At 34.9% G+C, this 25,392-nt stretch overlaps 1 protein-coding gene across 1 annotated transcript in view; it reads right to left on the bottom strand.

The window, feature by feature from the left end:
* Positions 1 to 7,285: 7,285 nt before the first annotated feature.
* LOC103601406 (dachshund homolog 2-like) overlaps positions 7,286 to 25,392 on the bottom strand; it is an 86,657-nt gene continuing 68,550 nt past the window's right edge. Inside the window, exons 4-6 of the mRNA XM_008585803.1 lie at positions 23,736 to 23,879; positions 22,545 to 22,610; positions 7,286 to 7,783 (exon numbers count right to left, since the gene is read on the bottom strand). Coding sequence (XP_008584025.1) covers positions 7,734 to 7,783; positions 22,545 to 22,610; positions 23,736 to 23,879 — 260 coding nt within the window. The 3' untranslated portion in view covers positions 7,286 to 7,733. The remainder of the gene's footprint in view (positions 7,784 to 22,544; positions 22,611 to 23,735; positions 23,880 to 25,392) is intronic.

The raw sequence follows: 25,392 nt of genomic DNA, 5'->3' as shown, positions 1-25,392 counted from the left end.
GAGAAATACCACATGTTCTCACTTATTGGTGGGAGCTAAAAATTAATATATAAATTCACACACACACACACACACACACAAAAAAAAAAACTGGGGGGTGAAAGAAGATTTAACAACCACAATTACTTGAAGTTGATAAGACAAACAAACAGAAAGGACATTTTGGGGGGGGAGGGGGGAGAGGGAGGAGGGAGGGTGGTTTTGGTAAGGGGCAACATTAATCAACCATAATGTATATCGACAAAATAAAATTAAAAAAAAAACATGAAAGTAGTAGATGGAAAGAAATAACTAAGATCAGAGCAGAAATAAATGAAATAGAGACCCAAAAAGTGATAGAAAGGATCAACTAAACAAAAAGTTCATTTTTCGAGAAGATATATAAAATAGACAAACCATTATCTAGGCTAACAGACAAAGAAGACAGAAGACCTAAATAACAAAAATCAGAAATGGAAAGGGAGACATAACAACTGATACCACAGAAATACAAGGAATCATTTGAGACTATTATGAACAATTGTATGACAACAAAGATGAAAATTTGAAAGATATGGATAAGTTTCTAGACACCTACAAACTATCAAGACTGAACCAAGAGGAGATAGAAAACCTGAACAGAACAATAACAAGCAATGAGATTGAAGTGGTAATTATCAGTCTTCCAACAAAGAAAGTCTGGGTCTGGATGGCTTTATAGCTAAATTCTATCAAACTTTTAAAGAGGAGTTACTACCAGTTCTCCTCAAGCTATTACAAACAATTGAAACAGACGCTACTCTCCCAAACTCATTCTATGAGGCCAACATAACGCTCATACCAAAATCAGATAAAGACACAACAAAAAAAGAAAATTACAGGCCAATGTCCTTGATGAATATAGATGCAAAAATCTTCAGAAAAATATTAGGAATCAGAATACAGCAACACATTAAAAAAAATTATACACAATGATCAGTGGGATTCATTCCAGGGATGAAAGGATGATTCAACATATGAAAGTCAATAAATGTGATACATCACAGTAACAAACTCTGTAGGATTTTGGGATGAATCCCAGTCCCACACAGAACGGGAATACTCGCCTCGAAGAGACCACAAGACCACAAGCAATGCAAAAAGAGCAAGCTAGGTTTACAGAAGCAGATTGCACGAGTTAGTATTCCTTATTAGCATTCCTCAACTCAAGGACAAAGACCAAATGATTATCTCAATAGATGCTGAAAAAGCATTGGACAAATTTCTTTAATTTATTTTTAACTGGAAAATAATAATTATATATTATGGGGTACAATGTAATGTTTTGATATGTGTATACATTGTGGATTGGCTAAATCAATCTGATTAACATATCCATCACCTCAGCTACTTATTTTTTTGTGGTGAGAGCATTTAACATTTACCATTTTAGAAATTTTATGACATACAATACATTATTAACTATGATCGCCATGCTAGGCAAGAGATAACTCAAACTTATTCTTACTGTTTAACTGAAAGTCTGTACTCTTTGACCAACATCACCCCTTTCCCCATCCCCTTGCCCCCAACACCCAGCCTCTGGTAATCACCTTTCTATTCTCTACTTCTATAAGTTCAAAATAGTGGATCAATGAGGAGGGGAAAATCAAGGAAGAAATTGAGATCAGAGGCTATCATAGGTTTCTTGCTTCCTGCAGTTACCAAGATACTAAAAAATGAAAGATTTTAGGGAAATAAAGGTAGGGTTTTTCTGGAACTAAATTATAGCTTTGCTTGAAGGTGGAGTAATCTCTGTTCTCCTGGCTGTGCTTATCCCTCAAGTTGCAAGTGAAATGTCATTTTCTCCAGGAATCCTTCTTTCACTCCCAGGTCTTCATTAGGTGTTTCCCTTCTGTGCTCCCACAGAAACCTTTATTTCTCCCATAAATTCACAGAAAATAAGGCAATTATCTGTAAGTACTGTGAAGTCCCTGAAGACAGGATTCTTTATTTGCTGTATAAATGAATGAATAGATGAATGAAATTAATTAATTAATTAATGGTCTATTTGGGGGGCATCTGAGTCTTTATGTGAATGGGCATATTAGAGTATTAGGGACCCACAATAGGAGATTTTGAAGCCAACAGGAGAATGCAAATAGCAAACAAGTAGGTGAGGAAGAGTGGACATTGTTAGCTGCACAGCTATCTACTGGATGTATAAGGAATCTAGTAGGCTGAAAAATTGACCTCAGAGCATGTTAGTCCATAGGAAGAAAATTGAAATTATAATCCTGAATCATGAAGAAAATATAAATTAGACATAAGAAGTTGTGGAAGTAGAGAATATATGGTATATATGTAATTGGTATTTTTACCTGAAATAATTCCCCCTCACCCAATATTTTAGTTATTGGGAAAATTCACTTATGTGCCCCACCTTGTCCCGTGGAAAAGTCTAATTGCATGGTATTACTATTAGGTAACCCCTGATTTCCAGCTGGAATGTGTTCAAGAGTTTCATTGTTGACCTGGTTGTTTAGAATAAAAATTGCATTTTTCTACACCAACCCTGTCATTTACCTTCTTAAACAAAAACAAACAAACAAAAAATACAATTACACTCATAAGATACCTCATCAGTAGAATGATCTGCAATTTAAAACCCCCAACTGTCTATCAAATCTAATAATCTTGTCCATGGGGAAAAAAATCACCATTATTATGTGTTCTGTGTTAGACTCAAAAGATATAGCAACCAGCGTACATTTAGTAGCAGCGTACAAAATTATTTCTTCCTCATTTCAGTCTGCTGGGCGGTGAGAGCAAGTCATTTCATGAGAATGTGAAATTGAAGGAGCACTGACTTTGGGGACAGTCTGGACAGGGACACATATGTGGTAAGGGTTGGGTAAGAGTTCAGTGGGCGCTTGTCCTCTCAGGTGGCTGAACAATGTGCATCTAACACACTAAGGCATGAAACCTTGGAGGGTAGAAGGGGAGATGAGGACTATCTGGAGCCATGGTTCATATATAAAGGACGTTGCTTTGTCCTGCCATTAAAATTCATGGGTTACCTGTATTAGTAAAGGTGAAAGAATTAGGTTGACTGAGTCTTCAACTGAAATGTTTTATTTAAAATAAAATAAGTTTATGGCTTAAGATTTTATTGATGTTTACAGAAGCTTAAATCCAAATACTAAACCTTGCTAGGAACATTTTCTTCATATTGATTGAACCACAGAATACCTCACATTCTCATAGTTAGTTAAGATTGTAATCATCTGTGAAAATTGATAGCATGTGTGCCATCCTGAGTTATAACAAATACTACTTTCAAATTGGAAATATGTAGAGGAAAATATGAAAGTGCTATTTTATGACATACAATTGTCCCTCTTCCTGCATCGTTTCCATTTAATCCATCCTACACTGCTCTCAGATTGCTCTTCCAAATGGGTTTCTGTTATATGCTCATTGCTACTTAGTCAGGGTGCTCCATAATATAGTCCCATGTTAACTATTAAATGTTATCTCCCATTAAAGCTGGACAAGACTTCTGTGCTTCCTTATGGTGGATTCCTTTCTGTTCCATGAACTGTATACATCACTGCACTTTCTTATTCTGGGGCTTGGTTGATGCTTGTCTCTTACCTTTGCCCTCCTCCCCTCCATTTTACTTGTTCTTTAGGGCTCTATTCAAGTTTCACAAAACCTACCCATTATCCTTTCATATAACATGTTCTTCCTTCTTTATCTTTGTATCATACATATTGGCATTTAATAATTTTGCATTTATAGTGACTTCTAATTGTTTGTAACATAAACTCTGTTGCCTCAATTCTATTGGAATCTTCTTACTATATATAGTACCCTTTTCAATGCTAGACACTGAATTGTACCTAAATACTTACTTTTAATTTTAATTCTCCCCTTTGATAAATTAAGATAGATTTTTAGGTGTGGTCACTTTGCTCCGAAGCTTCTAAAATTTTCATATCCTGCTAATCTCATAAATGGCAAGGCAACCCGAGTCCAGCTCTACCGTAGTTTTTTAGCACAAATTTTATCAAAAAGATTATGGGTTTAACTAATTTTTAAAAAATAGTTATCCAAAGGTAAAGAAATATTCCCCTCACTAGAACACAATGAATAAATGAATAATTATGGCATCCCCTGAGAAGTTCATTAGTTTAGTTCAACTCCATTTTTGGTTATTGTAGCATTCTGATTTGAATAAGTGAAGAAGCTGTCGATGGAACTCAGGTCAATTTCAGAGATTGCAATGAATATGCTTAGGCGGTCTTACCACTGCTAAATTAGTACATTTGTCTTCTTGGCGATTCTGCTTCCCATACTTCTAATGTATCAGAACTTAAAACAGGGTTCCAGGTGTGTGTACTCATCTCTACTAGAAACTGTAGAGAAGGACTACAAGAAAAGAGAGAAGCTGTAAGAAAGGGAACTCTTAAGTGGCCAGTGTGGGGTTCAGAGAGTGGACTTTTTGTTTAATGAAAGAGCTGAACTTCAGAATTATCACAATGTAGACATTTATATTCAAAATGACTTACCATCCCTCCCAATGATAGCCAACTATCTTCATACCTGACTTTTGTTTTATTTTCATTTCTTTTCATTTTGTTAGCTCTCAAATGTTTCAAGAGAGACTTGAACCAGGTGAAACCTGAAAAATGCCAGATTTGATTTCAGTAATTCATTGACAAAGAAAAGAAGGAGTGTTTTGTGTGTATATAGCTTGTGTGTGCACACATGCATGCACAAGAGTGCAAACAAATGAAAACTATGACAATTCAATTTGTATTACTTGTAACATCTGACAGATTTCTATAATTTTAAATAATGGACTCCGTCAGCTCTGTGTATAATTGGGGATAGTTTTTCTCCAAGTTCAAGTTGAAGTGACAAAATTTTGGGCTTGATATATTTTGATCTTTATAATACTGAGAGCTAACAAAATAAGCAGCTCCTTGCCATTATAATTGTTCAAATAGTAATTGCATTCTTACCTTTGAGATATCAGACTTTTTACCATCTTTGAAGACCCTCCCACCCACTCCTTAATCTCAGATTCTATTTTAAATTATTTTTGAGACACCATCCAGAAACACATTTCCCCGAGTAAGAAGGCAGAATGCTGGTGTTTGCTGGGGGAGAAAACCCTTCATGACCAAAGCCATTGGGGTTCATTTATATATGAGTGGAACTGTATGTGAATGGCCTTATACATGAATGGCCTACATTGGGAAGAATGGCAACAGTTAAATTCCCCCAAAAGGTTAGTCAACTTGAAAGGTATAAAACGACACTCTTATACTAGGGTTGTATTATGAACGACAACGCCTTCAGCATATCTGGCTGGTGGAAGCAGCTGTGTTCCCCCACCACAGCTCCACAAGCAGTGAAGTTAAAGTCAGAGACCCTGGAGTTTGCATGAGGCTGATCCAGCTCTTGCAGCTACACCCCCAGGGTGAATGTAAACTCTTTCTCCAAAAAGAGTGAGAAAGGAAATAATTTAACACTCATCCTCCCAACCCATTCTTATATCTGAGAAAGAATTGATATACATTGAAATCAATGCCCTGTACCCAGTTTCTTTTCTTTCTTTTCTTTATTTGTTAAGCATATCATGGGGTACAAAGTTGACCATCACCACCTGTGTCCAAGATGTGATGGTCAGATCAATACTATCACTAAGCCCATTACTACAAATTGCCATTATTCCCCGTGTTCCACAACCAACCCCTCTCCAACCTCCCTCCTTCTCCACTTCTCCACCCTTGGCAACCCTGGGTATGGTCTCTCCCTCTGCAAGTCCAAAGCACCACTGTGGTCTTTCTTTCCTTCTCTCTCTCTTAGCTCTGACTATGAGTGAGGACATGTGGTATTTTTTCCTCTGTGTCTGGCTTAATTCACTCAACATAATTTTCTCCAAGCTCATCCATGTTTCTGCAAACGGCAGAATTCCCATTTTCTTAAGTCTAAGGTTTTTATGTTGTTTGGGGAGAGAGGTGGCGGTGAGGAGGGAGATATGGAAGGGTGGTCAACAGTTTGCTTTGAAATGGCAAGAAATCATATTCCAGGAAACATGGAGGAGCAGAGTAGGCCTCACTCCTGGTATCTTCCTGGCTCAGTCTCTTCAGATGGGCCAATGAAGTGGGCTCCAAATAATGAGTGTCCTATAGTTGCTTCCACTTCCCTAGAAGTTCTAACCATCCACAGGACCCAGAGTCAAATTACCCCCATCAATCCTAAGCCAGTGTGGATAACGGGTACAAGGTAAGGTTAAATCACAGACAGTATTGGGCACCTGGACACCTGGGAGTTGCGCTGTTAATGGCATAGGCTTTTTCTAGTCATTATATTAACCTTTAAATGATGCAAGTCTGCATATGATATGATTGACTTTTGGGATGCTGCTTCTTGTGTTATGGTGGGGTATAGTATACTACCAGAACAGGCCTGCTTAACCAACAAAAACCCTTAGGGATCTTTCTCCTCTACAGCAGAGAAAGAGTTTTTAGTCCTATCAGGACTCTCAAGACTTCCATAAATGAGGATGGTGAGGAGGTGATAGTGAGAGGAAAACATCTGTGAAAGTAGCAACATGGCTCTAAACTAGAAAATTTACAGTCACTTGGTGGCCAGCTAGAAGTACTGTGGGATACAACACATGTTTTACAAGGCAGACAAGGAGTAGAAGTGTGTAGGAAAAACAGAGAGAGGTTCCTTGGTAAACCAGAATTTGGGTGGACTCTAGGATGTTACTAAAAATAAACCAAAGGAAAGGTGAAAAAAGACATTAGATCAATTGTAGGGCAGGGCTATAACTGGTCTTGGTTTTTTACTAGGATCCGATGGACACTTGGACATACAGAGAGACCTGGAGTACAGAGAGACCTAGACATATACCCCTTTGATGTTTTTGTTCTCCACTGAAAGTGGCTCAAGAAGAAACTTTTTGAAAACAATAAATATTCAGTAAAGATTTGCTAGTTCTCTGTTTACCACATTTTTCTTGCTTCCAAGTGTAACCCTTCCTCCTGGAAGCAGGTTCAATAAGTATGCACAGCCAGGAAAAGGCAATACAGTGTGAGTCAATAGAACAATTGAGGGCAAGAATATCCATCTCCTTAAGCAGATTAACTGAAATAAGATTTATGTTCATATTTGTTTGGAAATAACAAAACTGGAGCAAGCTTTGCAAACACCTTCCTAGATCCTATATTTGTATTTTCATTGACTCTACAGTATATTTAAATAACTGTAGTAGTGAATTTGAAAATAAATACTCAGTGACAATTGACAAAGTCAAAATTCTTTTATTTATACTGAAGTTTAGCAAGTACATTTTTATCAAAGAAGGTGTACCTTAACTTAATATATGGTAGAACAAAGAAACAATACATATAATTTTCTAGTCTCTAACACACTACTGCATTTTATTCCTTAAAACACAAAAAAGCCAAGCTGAAATGAACATAGAAAAGCATCAAATATGGTCAAGTTACTTTAGCCATTAGGATTTAACTCATATTCTTAAACTGGTCAATCTAATGCAAGGACAAAGTTTACATCATTGCTTTTAAAATGTACACATGATCTTTTTTTATTAACATAACATAGATTGAATAGCTGCTTCAGTAAACAAAGCTTTGCTGATAAACACAATTGAAATAACTCCATGTTGAATAGTTTCAGAGTTAAACTGGAATCACAAGCATCTTCATTTATGTAAAGCCAGCGAGGACCTTTCAGGCTGAATAAAACTGTTGTGCCATTGCTAAATAGTAATAGTTACCTCCTTTAAAAAAAAGAAAACAAGTTAGTTCTTCTGAGGAATAATTCTGATATGTGCTTAAAAATACTAAAACTTCTATCTTCAGGAAACTAAAATGATCTGATGTAACAGATTCAACTCAGTGTTGGTAAAATTTAATATTTCTTAACATTTCTATATGTTAATGTATCAGTTTTCAAAGACCCTTCAAGTTTCATTGTACAGCTTCTGTTCTTCTTTCCACAGCACTGAAGACATCGAAGACTGATAAAGACTCTTTATGGACTATGTTATAAGGTATACAGCGATCTACTTTTTCCTTTTGTACATAATGGTACATTTGATGTCCTATGGTTTACCAAAACAGGAGTAAAGGAGTATCTGATTATGATCCAAAGTAATGACAGCTTAGTACATTTAGAATGTCCTCTCCCCAGGGTAACCCTGAGACTGTGTATACTGCATGAAGGGAGACTAGTTCTGTAAATCATTTCAACCATAGTGTTTGGTTAAACTAGTATCAATTTAAATGCTGGTAATCAAGAGTCCATACCATCCTAGAGTTAGATTACATTTTGTTGGTGGGGGTAAAAGTTATAGTTGGAAAAACATTTTTTAAATCTCTTTTTGTCTATCATTGCTCCTTTTCATAGCAATGGCTTATGACATGAATCTCTATCTGGCTGCATCAAAAAAGTTGGGCTTTGGCTACAAAAGAAGCAGAAGGAAAAAAATTGTGGATGAATTGGTACAAATCTGTCACCTGTGTTTGAGAAGCACTTAAAGTCCATATTTGTGAATCAAATATATCATGTTCACATATAAAGGATTATTGGACTGATATGCCTAGTCTAAAATATTAACTCAGCCTGGCCAAAGCTTAGCATTGTCAAGTTTTTAAAACTTGTTCATAATATCTTTAAAATATTTATTCTTTCTGTATAGAAGGTTTCATGGTGAGTCCATGAAATTTTCTGGATAATACCTCAGAACCAAAATTAAAGATGTGGTAAGGTAATAGAAGAATAAAAGAGTTTGGGTCTGTGTCAGTCAGACTAGTTTGAGGGTCAGATGTCTTGACGAGGGCAAACAGACATTTCATTTCCCAAGAATACCATGAAAAGCACCTGAACTTTTCCAAGGATCAGAAGAAAACAAAGCTTGAGTTTTGGAAACTGTCTGGTAATCTGTCACCCCAGAGAATAGCTCAGACTCCTTTGTGGAGTATGAGAATATTTATTCTGATGAAATTGACCAGATAGATGCTCAGTTCTCCAGTCTACCTCATCCTCTGTATACACAGCCTAAATGTCAAAGGAAAGCTCCTCAACATCAAATGGCAGACAGTTATTTTATCAGAATTGAAATTTATACAACATAGCTAAAGCTTAAATCATGCAACACAAATTGTGAACATTACAAACTTGAAAGTAATGGCAAAACAAGTTATGTCCTCTAAAATAAGGTACATAAACACAGCAACGAATCACAAAAGATAATCACCATTTTTTTTTTTTTTTTTTTGGAAAAAAACAGGTTCTGAAAAATCTCCTCCTTTTTTGTGTTTAATTCTTGTTTTTATTAAAAGACAAACATATCTGTCCACACCCTTCATTAAATATGCCTGCTTACAAGGCCTATCAGGAACAGTTTCCACAGCAGCTTGAAAATCCAAAGAAAAACTAGGCTAGCAAGAAGAAGACAGTATTAATATGAATCAATTTTTCTACCCAGAATACAGTAAGTTGATATGTAATAGTAGTAAAATTTTTTCTCCCAATTTTGAGGATAGTATCAAAATAGACTCCTGTGTAGCATGCTGTATAATGTTGACACATATTCTGTAACTGTTTTACATATGCCAGTACTGAATGATCATAAGGAAGGAGTCAATATTGACCAGCTAACTGACACTGATCCTTGGAGCAATCTCAAAGTTTGCCACATTTCAGTTTCAAAATGCATTTCAGCTATAATATGAGTGATTTATCATTTAGTAGTAGCTGTCAAAGTGAACTCCTAGATAAAACAAGAACATCTGGAACCGTAAACAGAGCAGAGCAGTGGTTGAATTTTAATCCAAACCTGGTGTGCTCACTTCATTAGGAACAGGAAACAACTAATTAGTAATTGAATGTTTCATGTTTTTAAGAGGGTTAGTACTTGAGCTCTAAACAAAGATGATGATCTCATATGCATTCTGGATGTAAACAAGATTAAAGATCAGGAAGAGCAATGAACAAAGCCTCTCAAGGGGAATGTTAGGGAGCTTGGGAGCTTACAAGGAGGGACACACACTGACACTCAGGGAGAGTTGACAGAGCTTATTGCTTTAAGATTCCTCAGATAGGTAAAAAGGAGAATTCGATATATACAAATGTAACCATTTTTAAAGTCAGAATGCTAGCCATGCAGTCCTTCCCTTAGCACAGCACTGCCTGACTTGGGCATACCCCATGGTGTGGCCCCCTCCATACAGGAGACAACTCTCTGCTGATCAGAGTTATCTTCAACTCTGAGTTACTTCAGACAGCAGCCACAATTAGCTGCTCCAAACTCAAGTTAAGTGTGAGACTTGCCTTCTGCAGTATATATCGGGAGCTTATACAAAGCAGATTTTGGGAAAAGGCCAGAAAAAAATGAGGATTCCTTATAGTTCAACAACAGTAAGTTAAATATATCTAATTGTAAAAAAGACACTATTTTGTTTTTATGTGACTTAAATTTGAAAATGCTTTAACCTATATTTCAATTTCCCTTATAGTTCAATATATATTGTTTGACCAAATAATGATGACATATTTTTGGATGTTGCATTTTTGGTCACACCTCATTGTTATTAGTTCAGATATTTGATATTATTAAAAGTTTTGATTTGATTTACCTAAGTGCTTCTCCATGATTTATTTCTAATTTGTCATTATTTCATGGAATTGGGCTCAAACAGCTTATATAAGCAGAACTTCTACAGTCGGTGAGGAGCAACAAAAGCCAAATGCCCGCACCTTAGAAGAAATTCCTTTAGAACATGGAATGACTGAATTCTCACATTGATATGAATTAATGTAAAATTTTCAAGTGTGTAGGGTGGGTGGCCATTCCAGCAGAAATTGCATGTACTATCATGGAGAATGGATAAAAACTCAGTTGGCCTTTTGCATAAGATGAGTGTTTTTTTAGGTCAGATCAGAAATAAAATCTAGAGCAGATGTGAAAATAACACAATGGATCAGATTTTGCTTGGTGTAAGGAGTGCACATTAAGAGGGACAATAAATATTTTTGATCACTAGAGTACCATTTAGTATATTGAAATACTGCTCTATTAGATTCTTAGGGGGCATGGAAATAATGGTGACAAGTATCTGCCATCAGCCTGTGGCCAGGTCTCCACTGAGTAAACAGTTAAAAATATTTGAGGCCATTTCCTAGACAATTCAAGCCAAATGACTCACTTGGTTCTAATCACATGAACATGTTAGGCATCTGACCATGTCTAAACCAGAGGGTGAATAGTGAAAAATGTCCCCGATGTGATTGTTCCATCATATCTGCCTTTCTGTCTTTTCTTATGTCTATAGATTTTTCATTATTTGTTTGTTGATAGCTTAATAAAGAAAAAGCAAGATTGCGATTGAGTGAAAATAATAAAGGGGGTACTTTTAGTAGTTTCGATATCTGATTTTATCGTTGCCTTGTTTACAGATAAGGAATGTACTAGTGACGGCCAGCTTTGTACCCCATGCATATTCATAACCAATAAAAAGAAAGAAAGAAAGAAAGAAAGAAAAAGGAATGTGCTAGTAGAAAGGGGTTAAGTGACTTCTTCTACCATCAACAGTTCAAGGAAAAATCAAGGTGTGGTAAAATCTAAAAACTAGAGCTCCCTACGTTCCCTTAGACAACACTACAGGCAAAGTGTTTCTTTTAGAAAGGTGAGCTCCAAAGCAGTGATAATGAATACTGATCACTCGCACAAATGAATTACCTCCTGATATAATTCTTGTTAAATCCCAGGTCAGACAGATATAAAGCTATTTCATAGTAATGACAGCTTAAAGTGGATGTGTCTACATTTTGATTTCTCTTACACCATTTAGAAATAGCATTTTCTCTGTCTTAAAAATTCTTCCACCTACTTACCCCACTAGGATGCTGTGTGGATTAATGTGATAATATTTGTGAAGCACTATGAACTCCTTGAAAGAAAGGGGTTAAAGTAGTGTAAAGTATCACGTTTATTCATCATTATGATTAACCTCTAAAATCTTGTGAAGCCCATTCTCTAGCACATTTTTCCTGTACGTTCAAGGTTCTACTTCTCAGTACTGAACAAATAGTAATTGAAGGTTCCGTATTTTAAGAATTTGAACATGAATTTTAAAGAATTACAACACTAGATAAAGCAGGTAACTGCTACAGCACCCTAATTCGTGCCTATGATCAGTTGGAGTTCCGGCATCAGTGTTCAGGCTGCACAGAAAAAACAATAAGACCTGGTCAAAATTTTATTCCAACAAAAGAATATCCAAAATCTAGTCAATGCACTTCACTGAAACCCACAACGTCACTTTATAGTATTTTGCTGTACTGTATATGTTTAAGATTTGAATAAGTCTGTATGCAATAGACGTATCATTTTACTAGGTTTATCCCTTAATCAAATATTCATGTATATGTCTCATTCTATTAAAAATGAAATTATACAAGGGTGAGCAAAACTGTACATTTACAATAATTTAAAGCTTAATCTTATTCTCTGGGGGTGATATTGACAATATAAAAATGGTGTAAATGTTATTCCCTAACTCTAAAATATGCTTATGAGCCCCTTGTGCATGTTCTACTGCTTTACAACCTAGACCAAAATGCATGACTAGCTTAATAAGCAAGGCATTTAGGAAGGTTTTTTTTTCCTCCACAGTCTAAAACATGAGTAAAGATCCGCACTATTTTCCGTGAGTCAAAATCTTTGTTAATGATTGCAATTTCTTCTCAGGATGAGAATTTCTTTTCTGACAGGGTGGTGATTTGAAAGAAACTGCTGACTTTTTATTTGTTAAGAACTACAAACAAGTGTGTCTATAATATATAATGTTTTTGGAGGTTTAATTTATATCTAGAATAAAATGCAGTTATGATTTTTCCTACCCATGGCTCATGTTCTCTTACAACTCTTTCCTCACCACTTGCTCACTTATGGAAACAATGGGACTTTATTAAGATCTAATAGGCCTCATCACAGGCATACTTTAGGCTAACAAACCTTTCTTTGGGGGTAGCTAACTTATTCTTGAACTAATAGAAATATTTAATAAATGAATTATCCAGCTAAGTAGTAAGTTCCATGTTTTCTTTAAGTTGCTTAATTAGTGATGTGTTTCTTATTTTCATATGAGCACCGTATTATTTGGCACCAAGTAATATCACCTCTAGAGGTCATGTTTTCCTACTGAATAATAGAGATAAAATAATGTGCTTGGTCACACTCCACTTCAGTATTAGATTCAATCCAAATTAAATGTTGAATTAATTGTGTGAACTCTACTTAGTCTTAGAAACATGTTTAGAATGTGGCATTCTCAAATCAAATCAGCAAGAGTAGTGAGGTTAGTTTGTGGTCCAGTTACTAGTGCGGTAGTATAAATATGGAGCTACTAATCTGAGAGTAGGAAAAGTAGACTATTGCAAGCTAGGGGTAGATAATAAAATAGTATAGCATTTGATTCCTCTTTGTGTAGAGAAGAGCATTATTTTGAAGTCATTTTTTCAGAATAGTCTGGTGCTTATTTTTAGAATGTGACACACACAAAAAAGATGTTTCTTGAGAATAAAAACCACTTCACCTATTAGTCTTAAAAATATTCTAACTTATAATTTAATCCAAAGACAAATAGAGGTTGTCTTTTCTTTGAAAATGGTATCATAATGGTGTTATCAACCTCTCTCACTCACTTTCAATCCACACTGTTTTTGTGAATTAATTGTTTAATACACCCTTTTCCCCTTTACTGAATCTCTAGTTCTTATAAGACCCACTTTATTTATTTATTTATTTTTCCTTTTTGTCTTTTTTCGTGACCGGCAATGGATTGCAACCCTCAGTGTCGCGCCTGTACCGGACCGGGACCGGCAACGGGATCGCAACCCTCGGTGTTGCGCCTGCACCTCACTTAGCCAGTGAGCGGCTGGTCTGTATGTGAGATCCGAACCCTCGGCGGGAGCGCCACTGCGCTCCCAAGCAGCGCACTGTAGCAGGAGTATGAATATCCTTATGTTCTCACACGGAGATAAAATACAGAGATATATTTATCATAAATATGTACTGAAAAACATCTATTTTAGATAAAGTTTTATATACCAATTATATGCCAAATACTTCATCCCTCCTGAAATCTACATTTATAAACACAAATGCTAACTTCATATGCATTTTGTAGGGCATAGTAATAATGATATCTTGTACTTGTTACACTCGTCAGAGAGTATGGACCTAACTTATTGAAGAGGAAGATTAAGAAAGCATTATGATAACTATTTTACTAAAATTAAGGCAGAGAAGTTTAATGGCTTCTCAAGGTTAGTAACTGAGTTAACCAGTTAATAACTGAGGAATCTTTGCTAATAGACCGGTGCTCTTTCTGCCACTTCATTGTGCTTCCTGTATACCTGTTATAAAGTGGCAATATAAGCACATGAGTCCAGTACAGAGACCTGCAACTTTTGAGCAGGTTTTAAGAGATTTAGAAGTACTTGAATTCTACTTTTTGGCAGGGAATGGAAAGGAAAAGAAAGGAAAGTAAATGTAAGCTAGTATTTATGGAACACCGACTACCTCAGGAGCCACTCTAAGTACATGTCACATGTGAAATGCCATCTTCTTTCACTATTTTCTTGTTAATGTTGATAATGCTACAGTGAAAAGTGCTGCTTATGTTTCTGTGCCATTCCCCTAAAGAACCTAAGGTAATATCCCCATCTTCCAGAAGTATTTAAGTTACAGAATGGTTCATAAATGTCAAATTTATTTGAATTCTGTATAGGATGCATATTGGAAATATTTTCATGTAATATTTAAAAGCATAATTAAATTCTTTTTGTAGTAACTTTTAACTACTTCCTTTGTCTGCTAAACTGATAGAAAAACACTATAATATGTGATTTCAAAGTAATTTAAATATGGGAAAAAATGAAAAATGGAAGTAATGGAAAAGCATCAAACGATAATTTGTCCAATGTTAACAATAACAACATCTAACATTCTCCCATAGAAGGCTGAAATGCAGTTACCACGAGACCGTAATATTTGACTATTTATTAGCTCTCTCTGTTGCAGGTTTTGTCTCATTATTAAATGGTTGCTCACAGATGCTGAGATCAGCGTTGCATTTACTCATTTTTATTATTTTAAAGAAAATAAGAGCACAAACATTTGTCAGAGAATAGGAAGATAGGAAAAAAATGTTTGTAAAAAAAATAATGCTTCCTTGAGAGCTATTAGAGGAATCAGTGAAGATGTTGCCCCAATATTCATTTGCATTATTGACAAAAAGCAGATTGCAGCTTAAGTATGTGGATTATTACTAATGTTAATTTTCAAACATTAATAAAGTAAAACATAAATCTTGGGGGGGGGGTGTGGGTGTCAACAGATTAGGGGATTTCAAGAAGGTCTGCATAAAATTGCAAATTTTTTTCTTTAAATTCACTTCAATTTCTAAAATTGAATGTTATATGGCTATTATAAATGAAAAAGAACTTGCCTAGAGCAAACAAATAAAACTTTATGCTAATGCCCTACAATAAGGAATTCCAACCTAAAATTAGATAATTGAGGATCTATTAAAGTCTTTTTCTGACAGGGGGATGTGAGTTTAACCACAAATAAAAAAGTTTTTTTCTATACTATTTCAGATGTTCTGCATAGTTTTAAATAGAAAAGAGAGATATATGGTACATATTTAATTTTTGTAAATATTTCTCCAATCTCTACAAGCTTTTAAGGCAGAAGTGATTACTATAGTTGGTTTTAAACTATTTTGGTTAATTAACAACAAACTGGATAAGCCTTTTTCCTGACCCACCCCCACCCCCCCAACATGCACCGTTTGCCTGGGATAATACTATAGCCTTATTAAGTATCCTAACTGGCTAGCTAACATATGAGAGATTTTTACAGATATGGATCGATAGTTATAAGTTAAGATAGCTGTGTTTTAGTTTCCACTATCAATAGTAAGCAACTTAACTTCTCTTCAATTATTTTCATACTTACAAAACAGAGGTTAATCACATCTTTCCAAACTGCCACACAGGGATAATCCTGCTACAGAGTATTTGCTTAAGAATGACACGAAGTTCACCAAGCTATACATATACTGGTATTGCCTTTTATTTTTTCACTACTTCAGTTTTAGGCTATTCATTCTTTATTGCAAGAATGATAAGTATCTTGGCACAGAACCACCACACATTCATATGGCTGCAATATAATAACTCTAACTTTTTTAAAAGTGGTGTGATGACAATGGTATATGATTACAACCTTCTATGAAAATGCTGTGTGTTTTATTTATTAAAACATAAATGTGAAAGTGAAAAATAAAACAACTTGAACTTTTAATCAGAGAAACACTTTTCCTTTTGCATGTTCCTCAGGTATATCTAGGTTGGGGGTTGGGTAGGGTGAATCCCAAGCTTAAAAAATTGTATATGTAAACTGGATGGGGCATAAAGTAACTGCTTGAGAAGTTATCAGAGTTCAACCTTTCCGAGATTATAGTAAAAAAAGACCTGTTGATTAATGAATTATTCCTGTAGACTCAAAATGCTGAGTAGCAGAACAACCTATCTTGACTTGCAAGTCTCACTGTCTTGTTATCATTGCAATTTCATCTGTTATGTAAGTGAGATTTAGCTGGAATTGTAAGTCTTAGATCCATGTATGAGAATTTATGCTATCATCATAATTAGTGTGACAACCTTTCAGTCACTGCACATAATTCTGTTAGCAACGCAAGTAAGTGGTGCAAGCTACCCCATGACAACCAGGCCCTATATGATCAAGTAATGTAAGCTCTTCACATCCTCCTGAGGTAAAACCAGAAGCATGACGTGTGCTATGGTTTGACAGGTATTTCACAGCAGATAGGTGTGATATGGTCTGTGAGGTACCACCAATCAAGATAAAAATCCTGTGGAGGATAAAGAAAATAAAAAACAAATGCTTCCTTAGGAAAAAGTAAAGACTCAGGATATCTAATGAACCTTATAGGAACAACAACAAAAAATTTGCTGCTTTAGAGAAAGATGCAGGGACCTCCTCTGTGAGGTGTATGCTAGAGCCTCTTCCCACCCTATGATGGCACTAGTAGTAAAGTTTCTCTAGGTAGTAAAAGGCTCCTACTCTCAAAGGAAGCATATGATGGAAAATATTTAAGAAGACCTACTTTCCACAATCCCTCTAGCCTCTGATTTACTATATATCTTCACTTTACAAGAGAACATCTCTGCTTTACAAAGAGAACATTAGAGTGCCTGTGTATATCTTCCAACACATACAAGACATCAAGGGGAGGGAAATTAATGGCTGGTGAGGTTGGGGCAGTGGAACTCTTACAAGAAGATGGAGACCACACTGTGGTGGAAGTTAGTAGAAAAACCAATAGAAAAATTCCATCTGTTTTCCTTTTAATTTTTCTTATCATATCATATACCTGGCCAGAAGTCATATGTGATTTACCTTTTCCTGTCCCCTTTCGTGCCCCTGCCATCATTTTCCTTACTATTCTACCAAATTCTACAAAGACAATCCTGTCCCAAGGGTGTTGTTTCCAGTAAATATTGGCATGGAATCTTAAGATCTTTGAAGGAATGTTGTTCTAACTTAGTAAGCAAGCAGCAAAGAGAAAAGATAATAACGAGGTCTCAAGGATCAAGGAAGAACAGACACTGCTGAAACTGATTTTCAGAGAATGGATAAGAATATACATATTCATATAAATTTCATATTATAAATATATATTAAATGTTCTATATTATATGTATATTAAATTATGTTGTAAAATATAATGGATTTTTTTAAAAAACATGTAAATGTTTAAATTGTACCTGCTGCTTTTAGAGTCAAGTGATTCTTTAGTCACTTTGCTTTTAATTCATCAGTGGTAACTTCTCCAGCTCCTGCATAGATGAGATCATGAATTTTATATATTTGAGTGTCAACCTATGCTCTGAATAAGCTCCCACATTTTTTTCTGAACAAAAATGGTTCAGAGAGAAAAAAAGTTTTAGTACATTTACTTTTATATCAAATTTTGGCTTACTTTGGCATGCAGGTTAGATTTAATATCCACTTTTAGCGTGTTAGTGGCAAAAAAAGAAAATAATATTTAAGATTACACCATATTTATGGAAAAAAATACCAGAGGAAAAATATATTCCAGTGCTAAATCACCTTGTGTCTTTGTGAAACATGTAGGCAAAAAAGCGAGTGTAAAAATTATTCACAGAGTTTGACATTCCACTTGCAAAAAATCAGGTCCTAGTTTTTTGTCTGTTTCTTTGTTTTGTTTTGTTTTCCCAAAACAAATTCAGTGACAATAACAGGAGCAATGTGTCACTGTGACCTTGTACTTTATGATGTTATCTCCCCTGAACATTTTTTTCTATCATTTATTGTATTAGTAGAAAGTCAGTCCATGAAGGCTGTTGTCCATTTTCTAAAATTTAGGAGCTTCATATTCTGTGCTTGTTTTACCTGTTGTTATTAATATGATAATGTCAATTTTTAAAAATTTAAGAAACATGCACTGTCAACTGTACCAGTAGACCCTAACAATGAAATATAGTCATACAAAAGTTAACTAAGGTATAAACATGCAAAAAGAGAAGTCTCCCTGCGATCATAAAATGATGTTATTTTCTGCTCAGCAGTTCATGTTACTGCTGTTCATGCTAATTAATTAAAGGAGCTGTTGCAGTAATGTGCAAACAGGGAATCTGAGAAACTGAGAGGGCTTTTAGGTCTCCAAGTGAAGTTAAGTCAATCTGGGCGCAGGCAATCAAATGTAATGAAATCACTTGTCAGTGCTAAGCTTGCAAAAACTGTGAAGTTTGACTAGGGAGTAAAAGGATTATAATTAGATTTCCAATAGGATAATAACTAAATGGCAGAACGCAGTAAAGAGAAAATATTACTTTGTTAGCTAATGGTACTGCTGTTCGGTTTTAGTTTTTATCAGCGCACTTGTAGTTGTGCTAATTTAATTTGCTTTTATCAGCAAAAATGCACTACGCAAATGGCACTTGAATGTCATTTGCAAAAATCATTGATCTGAAGGTGCACTTAATGATACCCAGTATGTTTATTTTATGTGAAATGGAGATTGGCTGGCAAGACAGTTGATGTGCTGTCTTGCAGGTCCCCAACCAAGTTATAGGAATCTGGATGGGACCATATTAGTGCATATGATCCATGGAATCCTTCACCTCCAGAGATAGTGGACACAGCCATGGGAGTGAATATGTATTCATTGTTTGATCATCTGAAGACGTTCAGGAGGAGTTGCTATGGTAAACTGCTAAAGTATAAGGGATACAGATATCCTTTAATTGGAAAGTGGTCTATGCATGATATCTTGTCTGTCAAACAACATTTAAAGCATAAAATACATGAAATAACGGAGCTGAAGAGGTTTAAAATATACATAAGAATACTAGAGCATGAGCAGTTTGCTTGCACTAAAATCCATGCAGAAATCATCATAAAAGTGGATATGACTTTATTGCTTCTAAGGGTGGCCATGCAACATTTTTCCACGTCCCCTTTAAATTCTTTTAAGGAGATGTCACAGTGGAACTAATTGAATTTCAAAGGAAGAGCAGTAGGTGAATGATAGATTTCTATCCAACAGAGCTATTGGCAATAGGAAGAGAAAAGACTTCACTGATGCTGGAATTGTTTGATGTGATGGAGATGAGTTTTGGAAATGTCATTGTATTGGCATGCATGAATTGACCCTCACAAAACACTGGTAGGAAATAATCTTCCAAGTTAAAAAATGGCTAATTGCAGGAAGTGCAAAAGATTAAAACATTATCAAAATAAGTCACAAAAGAAAAGAACCATAACCCACAAAAGCTAAATTATTAAGAAGAATGAAAAAAATAATGGTTAAGCTTGTATTTTTATGTTTTTTAAGCATTATAAACTTTCTGAGGTTCATAGATACATACACTCATAAAAGTAATCTTTCAGTCCTGAGCAAATAATAGGCAAAATGATTGGAATACTTTAGGTTAATTATTTAACCTGATTGATTTGGTGAACTATATTTAAGTTTAGTTGTCATAATATTTTCAGGCATCTATCCCCCTGGCAACAGAGTAAATAATTTTTGCTCAAAAAGTAACCTGTTTTTCACAATGATCACAATTCCTTGAACTTGTTAAGACAAGTGAACGGATATGATGTTGATGGGTGGGACAGGGGAGGAGAGGGAGGGGGGAGGGAGGAATTGGTAAAGGGTCACGAAAATCAACTACAGTGTATATTGATAAATTAAAATAAAATTTAAAAAGCCAACCTCTTTATGATATTAAATTGTTATTCTACTGTCATATTAACACAAGACATTCACTCTATTTTTCCATAAAGTGATGATAGAAGCTTATTTACAGTCCTTAAATGTTGTGCTAAGAGAGGGGAGAATGTATACTTTTCCATTTTTATCACATTCATCAAGGATATTATTTAACATAATCTAAAAGACAGGCATTTAATAAGAAATTATTAACCCACCATATTTTACTATATATGGACAACATTAGCCAAAAATACTAGTCAACCTGATTTTTAATTTGGAAAAACAAGCACGATAAAAATCAATTACCTTTCAAATAAATCCCATCTCAACCCTTTTAAAGGCATTTCTAATTCCCCAATGTTTAGCCAGCAAAAACTAGTAGAATTATTAGAAGTATGCTAAGTGAAAACAAATATTAAATGTGTCCTTCCCTAAGTACAGGTTAGTATGCAAAAGCCATTCTCTGCAGACTTCACAAATAAATAAATAAATAAATAAATAAATAAATAAATAAATAAATGGAGCCAAATGGAGAATTAATCTACCTTTTGCTTAGATCACCTAATTGACTGCCCATGAATAAGGTATCTGTTGTTTGTTGTATGGAAATGAAGTACATAACTTTAGAACACTTCAAAAGCTGGTATGTATCTCAGAGATGGGAAAATGCTACTACTGTGAACTAAAGGCATCATATAAATTAAATAAACAGCACCCACTGGCGATGTGTTTGGTTTACCCCTCCAGTTAAAAGCTGACCTAACATCCCACTCTAATCAGGGGTATGATCAAGCTTAATGCTCCTTAAAGTCTGTGTCTGTGTTTGTGAGTCACTGATTCATAAGGGATCAAACGTTTCAGGCTATTCATCCCTACCATGGCCCTGGTATCTGATGGCAACCTCAAATACCAAGCCCACAATTAATGGGACTTTCTTCATGAATTTAGCTGTGGTGAATTGAATGGACAAATACTGAATCCCATTAGAATTGACTTTGCTCATATAGACGGAGTCTCTAAGTTGAGGAAAGAAAGCAGGAAAGCAAAAAAGGGTTAAGAAATAGCAAAAACTTCATTAAATGAGCTAAGCGTGCACGCTTTCTCACATAACAGTTAATGCATTAGTTAGATCTACCCAGTTGCAGCAGAATCAGGCATTACCAGAAGATCCATGAGCTCTGACACTCCTGGTTTCGTAAAGATGATTTGCAAAACTACATGAATGGATGTTTCCAAATTTTCTGAAAGTGTCATATAAAATGATGACCCTCAGATGAACCTAAATGTATTTTTTGGTCACATCCAATTTTGTTGCCTTTATGTAGCTGGAGTCAGCACACAGTCGAAAGGCATCGATTAGTTAAACCTCCAGCAAGCAACATATTCATGGTTGTCTTTGTTTTTTCAAAGTTAGGAAATAGTTTTCTCATGGAAGTGTCTTTTTTTTTTATTAGAGTGAGGCATTTTTTCCACAATAAATAAGAAAATAAATGTGACATGCATATAAAGAGCTAGAAAACTGCATTAGGATCACAGGGAAAAATTTCCAGTGGTCAAATTTAATTCTTATTTTTAGATGCTTTTGCATTCCTAAAATTATATTGATTTGTTTCATCTGTTTTCTTACTACTAAATATTTTTAAATATTTTAAAGGATCTAAGCGTTTTGGGGAACCCTGTAAATAATGAATTACAAGTTGTGCTCTTAATTCCATGTTTGGGTGGTTTCTAAAATTAGCATGGAAATTTAAAGATTGATTAAAAATGTTGTCTACAACACCTTTAAAATACAGATAGGTTGCTATTACTGTATCGGTGGCCTTTATAAACAGTAATGAAGTTAAACAAAATGCATGGCATTATATACTTCTGAAAGGTAAATTACATTCACATTTATGCATTTTTAGAATACACATAACATATAAATGTATTGCCTTTTAACAGCTAAACATACAAGAAATTTGCTCACGCTGTGATTAGTCCCTAAGTATCTGTACTATTATTCGGTTTTCAAAGACATATTAAGTATTTATGTTTTCTTATAAAAACATGGAAAAGTGCTTTCTCTGTCATAAAGAAGAGTTAAACTTATTTACTTTACTTTTATGAAGAGTATCAACATAGGTGTTCATCCCCACCCCACCTCTAGGGTCCCATACTAAGCAGTTGTGGAAAGAACTATGCTGTTGTTTACTATACCTTGCATAGCAGCACTATCATGAGGAGTCCCATTGTTTTCTGTTTCAATATCTGGCATTCCAGTATCTGAAAGAAGTGACATTCGAGATTAAGGTACAATTCTGTGTTTCCTGATTACACTTAAAGGGAAAACTCCAGTAAGCCAGTACTTTGGTCCTATAGATAACACAAGATCTTTTGTATGTTTGCTTTTTTTTAATGGTAGGAGGGAGGATTATAAATGATAGCTGAACTTTACAATTGGGCATATATTTCTAGGTATATAGTAAATACTTCTTTATTCATTTCATTCCCTAAAGAGAAATCTCTGTCCATAAAAATCCCCTAAGACTGTCAGCTTAGCCTGCCCTGACTGAGGAACAAGAAAAAGATTAAAGACACAATTGCATAAGTGGAAATGTCCCATCTTTATGGTGTATTTTCCACTTGTAAGAAGTGATATATGATGACATTATCTCTATGCTAAGTGCAAATGAAGACCAAAATACACATTATGGTTTGTGGTCTATAGTACTGGCTCTAGGGGCAAATATTTTACTATTGTGCTCTTTAGATGAGTTCCAAAGGCTAATAATTTTGATGTAAAAACGTTTTCTCTGTGTGTGTGTGTGTGTGTGTGTCTGTGTGTGTGTGTGTGTGTGTGTGTTTACTTCAAGTTGGCTCTAAATGAGATGAAACAATGTTATGGGGTTTCAAAATTAAAAATGGAATCAGAAAAGTTAGGAATTAAGAGATTCTGTGGTGTAAGCATCTCTTCCCACAGGATCTCCAGGGATTTACTTAGGATACTCTTTTTCAACCAGGCATTCCTTAAACATCTCAACACAAATGCAATCTGCATAAAAGGAACCAGCATCCTATAGTTGATCAAAGTAGAGTTCACCAAACATTGGCATATTCTAACATGAATAAAGCACTTACATTTTAGGTGCAGGAAGGTTATCAGAGCTCCTACTTCTATGCAAAAATCAGTGGGATTTCCTGTTACTTCTAGGCTATTTGTATCTACCACAATAGAGATTACTTTGGTTTAATTCATGAACTAAAATACTTGGTCTCAATTGATTTTTTAATTACTCCTAGACAAAGTCCATCTTTCTTCTTTTTTTTTTTTTTTCTTCTCTTTTCTTTCTTTTAAAATTGGGTTTTGCTTTGTTTACCTTGAGTGTGAAAATCCAAATCAGACATTACCTTTCAACATCCTCAGGCCACTGTCACTACTGGCTTGCTTAAGTGCCTGCTCCACTTGCTCCCGGCGCTTTGATTCAAATTCCAAGGCGTCCTGCAGTTTTCTCTTGGCTTTTTTCTCTTTTTTCAGGCGCTTTTGCATGGTAGCTGAAATGTGAAGAGGTAATTTGCAAAGGCCTGGTCAATGCAATAGGGTTACCAGTTTTTATTAATTATAAGCCATAGATGTAGGTATACAGAGAGGCATATAAATGTATCAGTTGACACTTGATTAGCTTCTTTTGGTCCCAATTCTCATTAGGCTCATCTAAAGAGTGCTTTGTTTACTGTAGTTCAATCACACAACCAGCTTCTTTTTATTTTCTCATTTCCAGTGTGTATTCTCTCTAATATACATGCATTTGTATGGTGGTGGCACTGGGGGTTGAGAATTGTTTTCTATTTTGACTCACTACATGCATTTAATGATAGCATTAAATAATTTATGCCTTTATTAAGAAATATATTATTATTATTAATCAAGGTATTGCTATTTATATTTCAAAAGGCAAAAAAAAAACATTCAAAATATCTAATGTTTTGCAAAACATAATCTTTCAAACCGAAACTGGCAAGTGTTTCTCTGAAATGTTACCAGTTGTAAAAGCAAATATCTATCAATCTGCTTAAATAATGCAGAAATCAGTTTCTCTCTCTGTCTCTGTCTCTCTCTCTCTCTCTCTTTCTAGATGTGTGTGTATACATATATATGCATACATTTTAAAGAGAATAAATTTCAACAATGATTATACAAGCAAGCTATACAAACACAACCACAACGATGTTTCTTTACTATGCGGAAAAGGTAAGGAAAAGCTAAAGAATAGCTACACTTCAACTCTCAGGGCTTCATGTCTCAACTAGAAACTTTAACTGCCCTGGTGCGCAATTGCTTCTAAACCCTGAAATCTTGAAATCTGTGATAGTTTTGCAAATAGTATTATTGGGCTCCAGCAGTATATTGGTTCATAGCAGAGTTCTAAGCAGACTGACCTTCACATTTTTCCTAAATCAGTTTTTGAAAATTAAGATATTGATGTTGTGGCAATAAAAAAACACTCAAGGAACATTAAGCAAAATAATAAATCATGTGACATTTAAAAAATGTTAAATACATGCATATATAATTAAAATATTTCTACTGAACTGAATATGATGCTAATTTGAGTTTCAAGTGTATTCATTTCACAGTTCAATGTCTTTTCATATAAATGACCTTGAGCAACTTAAAGAGAGTCAATTGCCCAGGTGAATTTCTGTTCACTTAAGACAAAAATTCAGAGGTCTATGGTAATAACAAAATGGAATTCTTTGTGCAAAGATACCGAGAATGTGTGGTTTTTGTTATTTTTGATGAAAGACTGTTGAATAAGGTTTAATATAAAAGTATTTTACTATCATAATTGTACTTATCATTCAAATAAAGCAATAAACAAATTATTTAAATCAGAAATCTAAATTTATTCAAATTAGTGCATAACTTAATGTCCTTGATAAAACAAAATTTTGCTTTCCACTCTTTAACTCTTTCCTTATTTTGGGCTTTGCGACCCTTCCATCAAAGGGTAAGGAGGGAAAGGAAAGAAGCTGAAATTCACAAAAATCACTTTTGCTGCTGTTT

Source organism: Galeopterus variegatus, unplaced genomic scaffold (genome assembly GCF_000696425.1).
Source record: "Galeopterus variegatus unplaced genomic scaffold, G_variegatus-3.0.2 Scaffold3724, whole genome shotgun sequence".
Lineage (NCBI taxonomy): Eukaryota > Metazoa > Chordata > Mammalia > Dermoptera > Cynocephalidae > Galeopterus > Galeopterus variegatus.
This window is presented reverse-complemented; position numbering and strand designations above follow the sequence as displayed.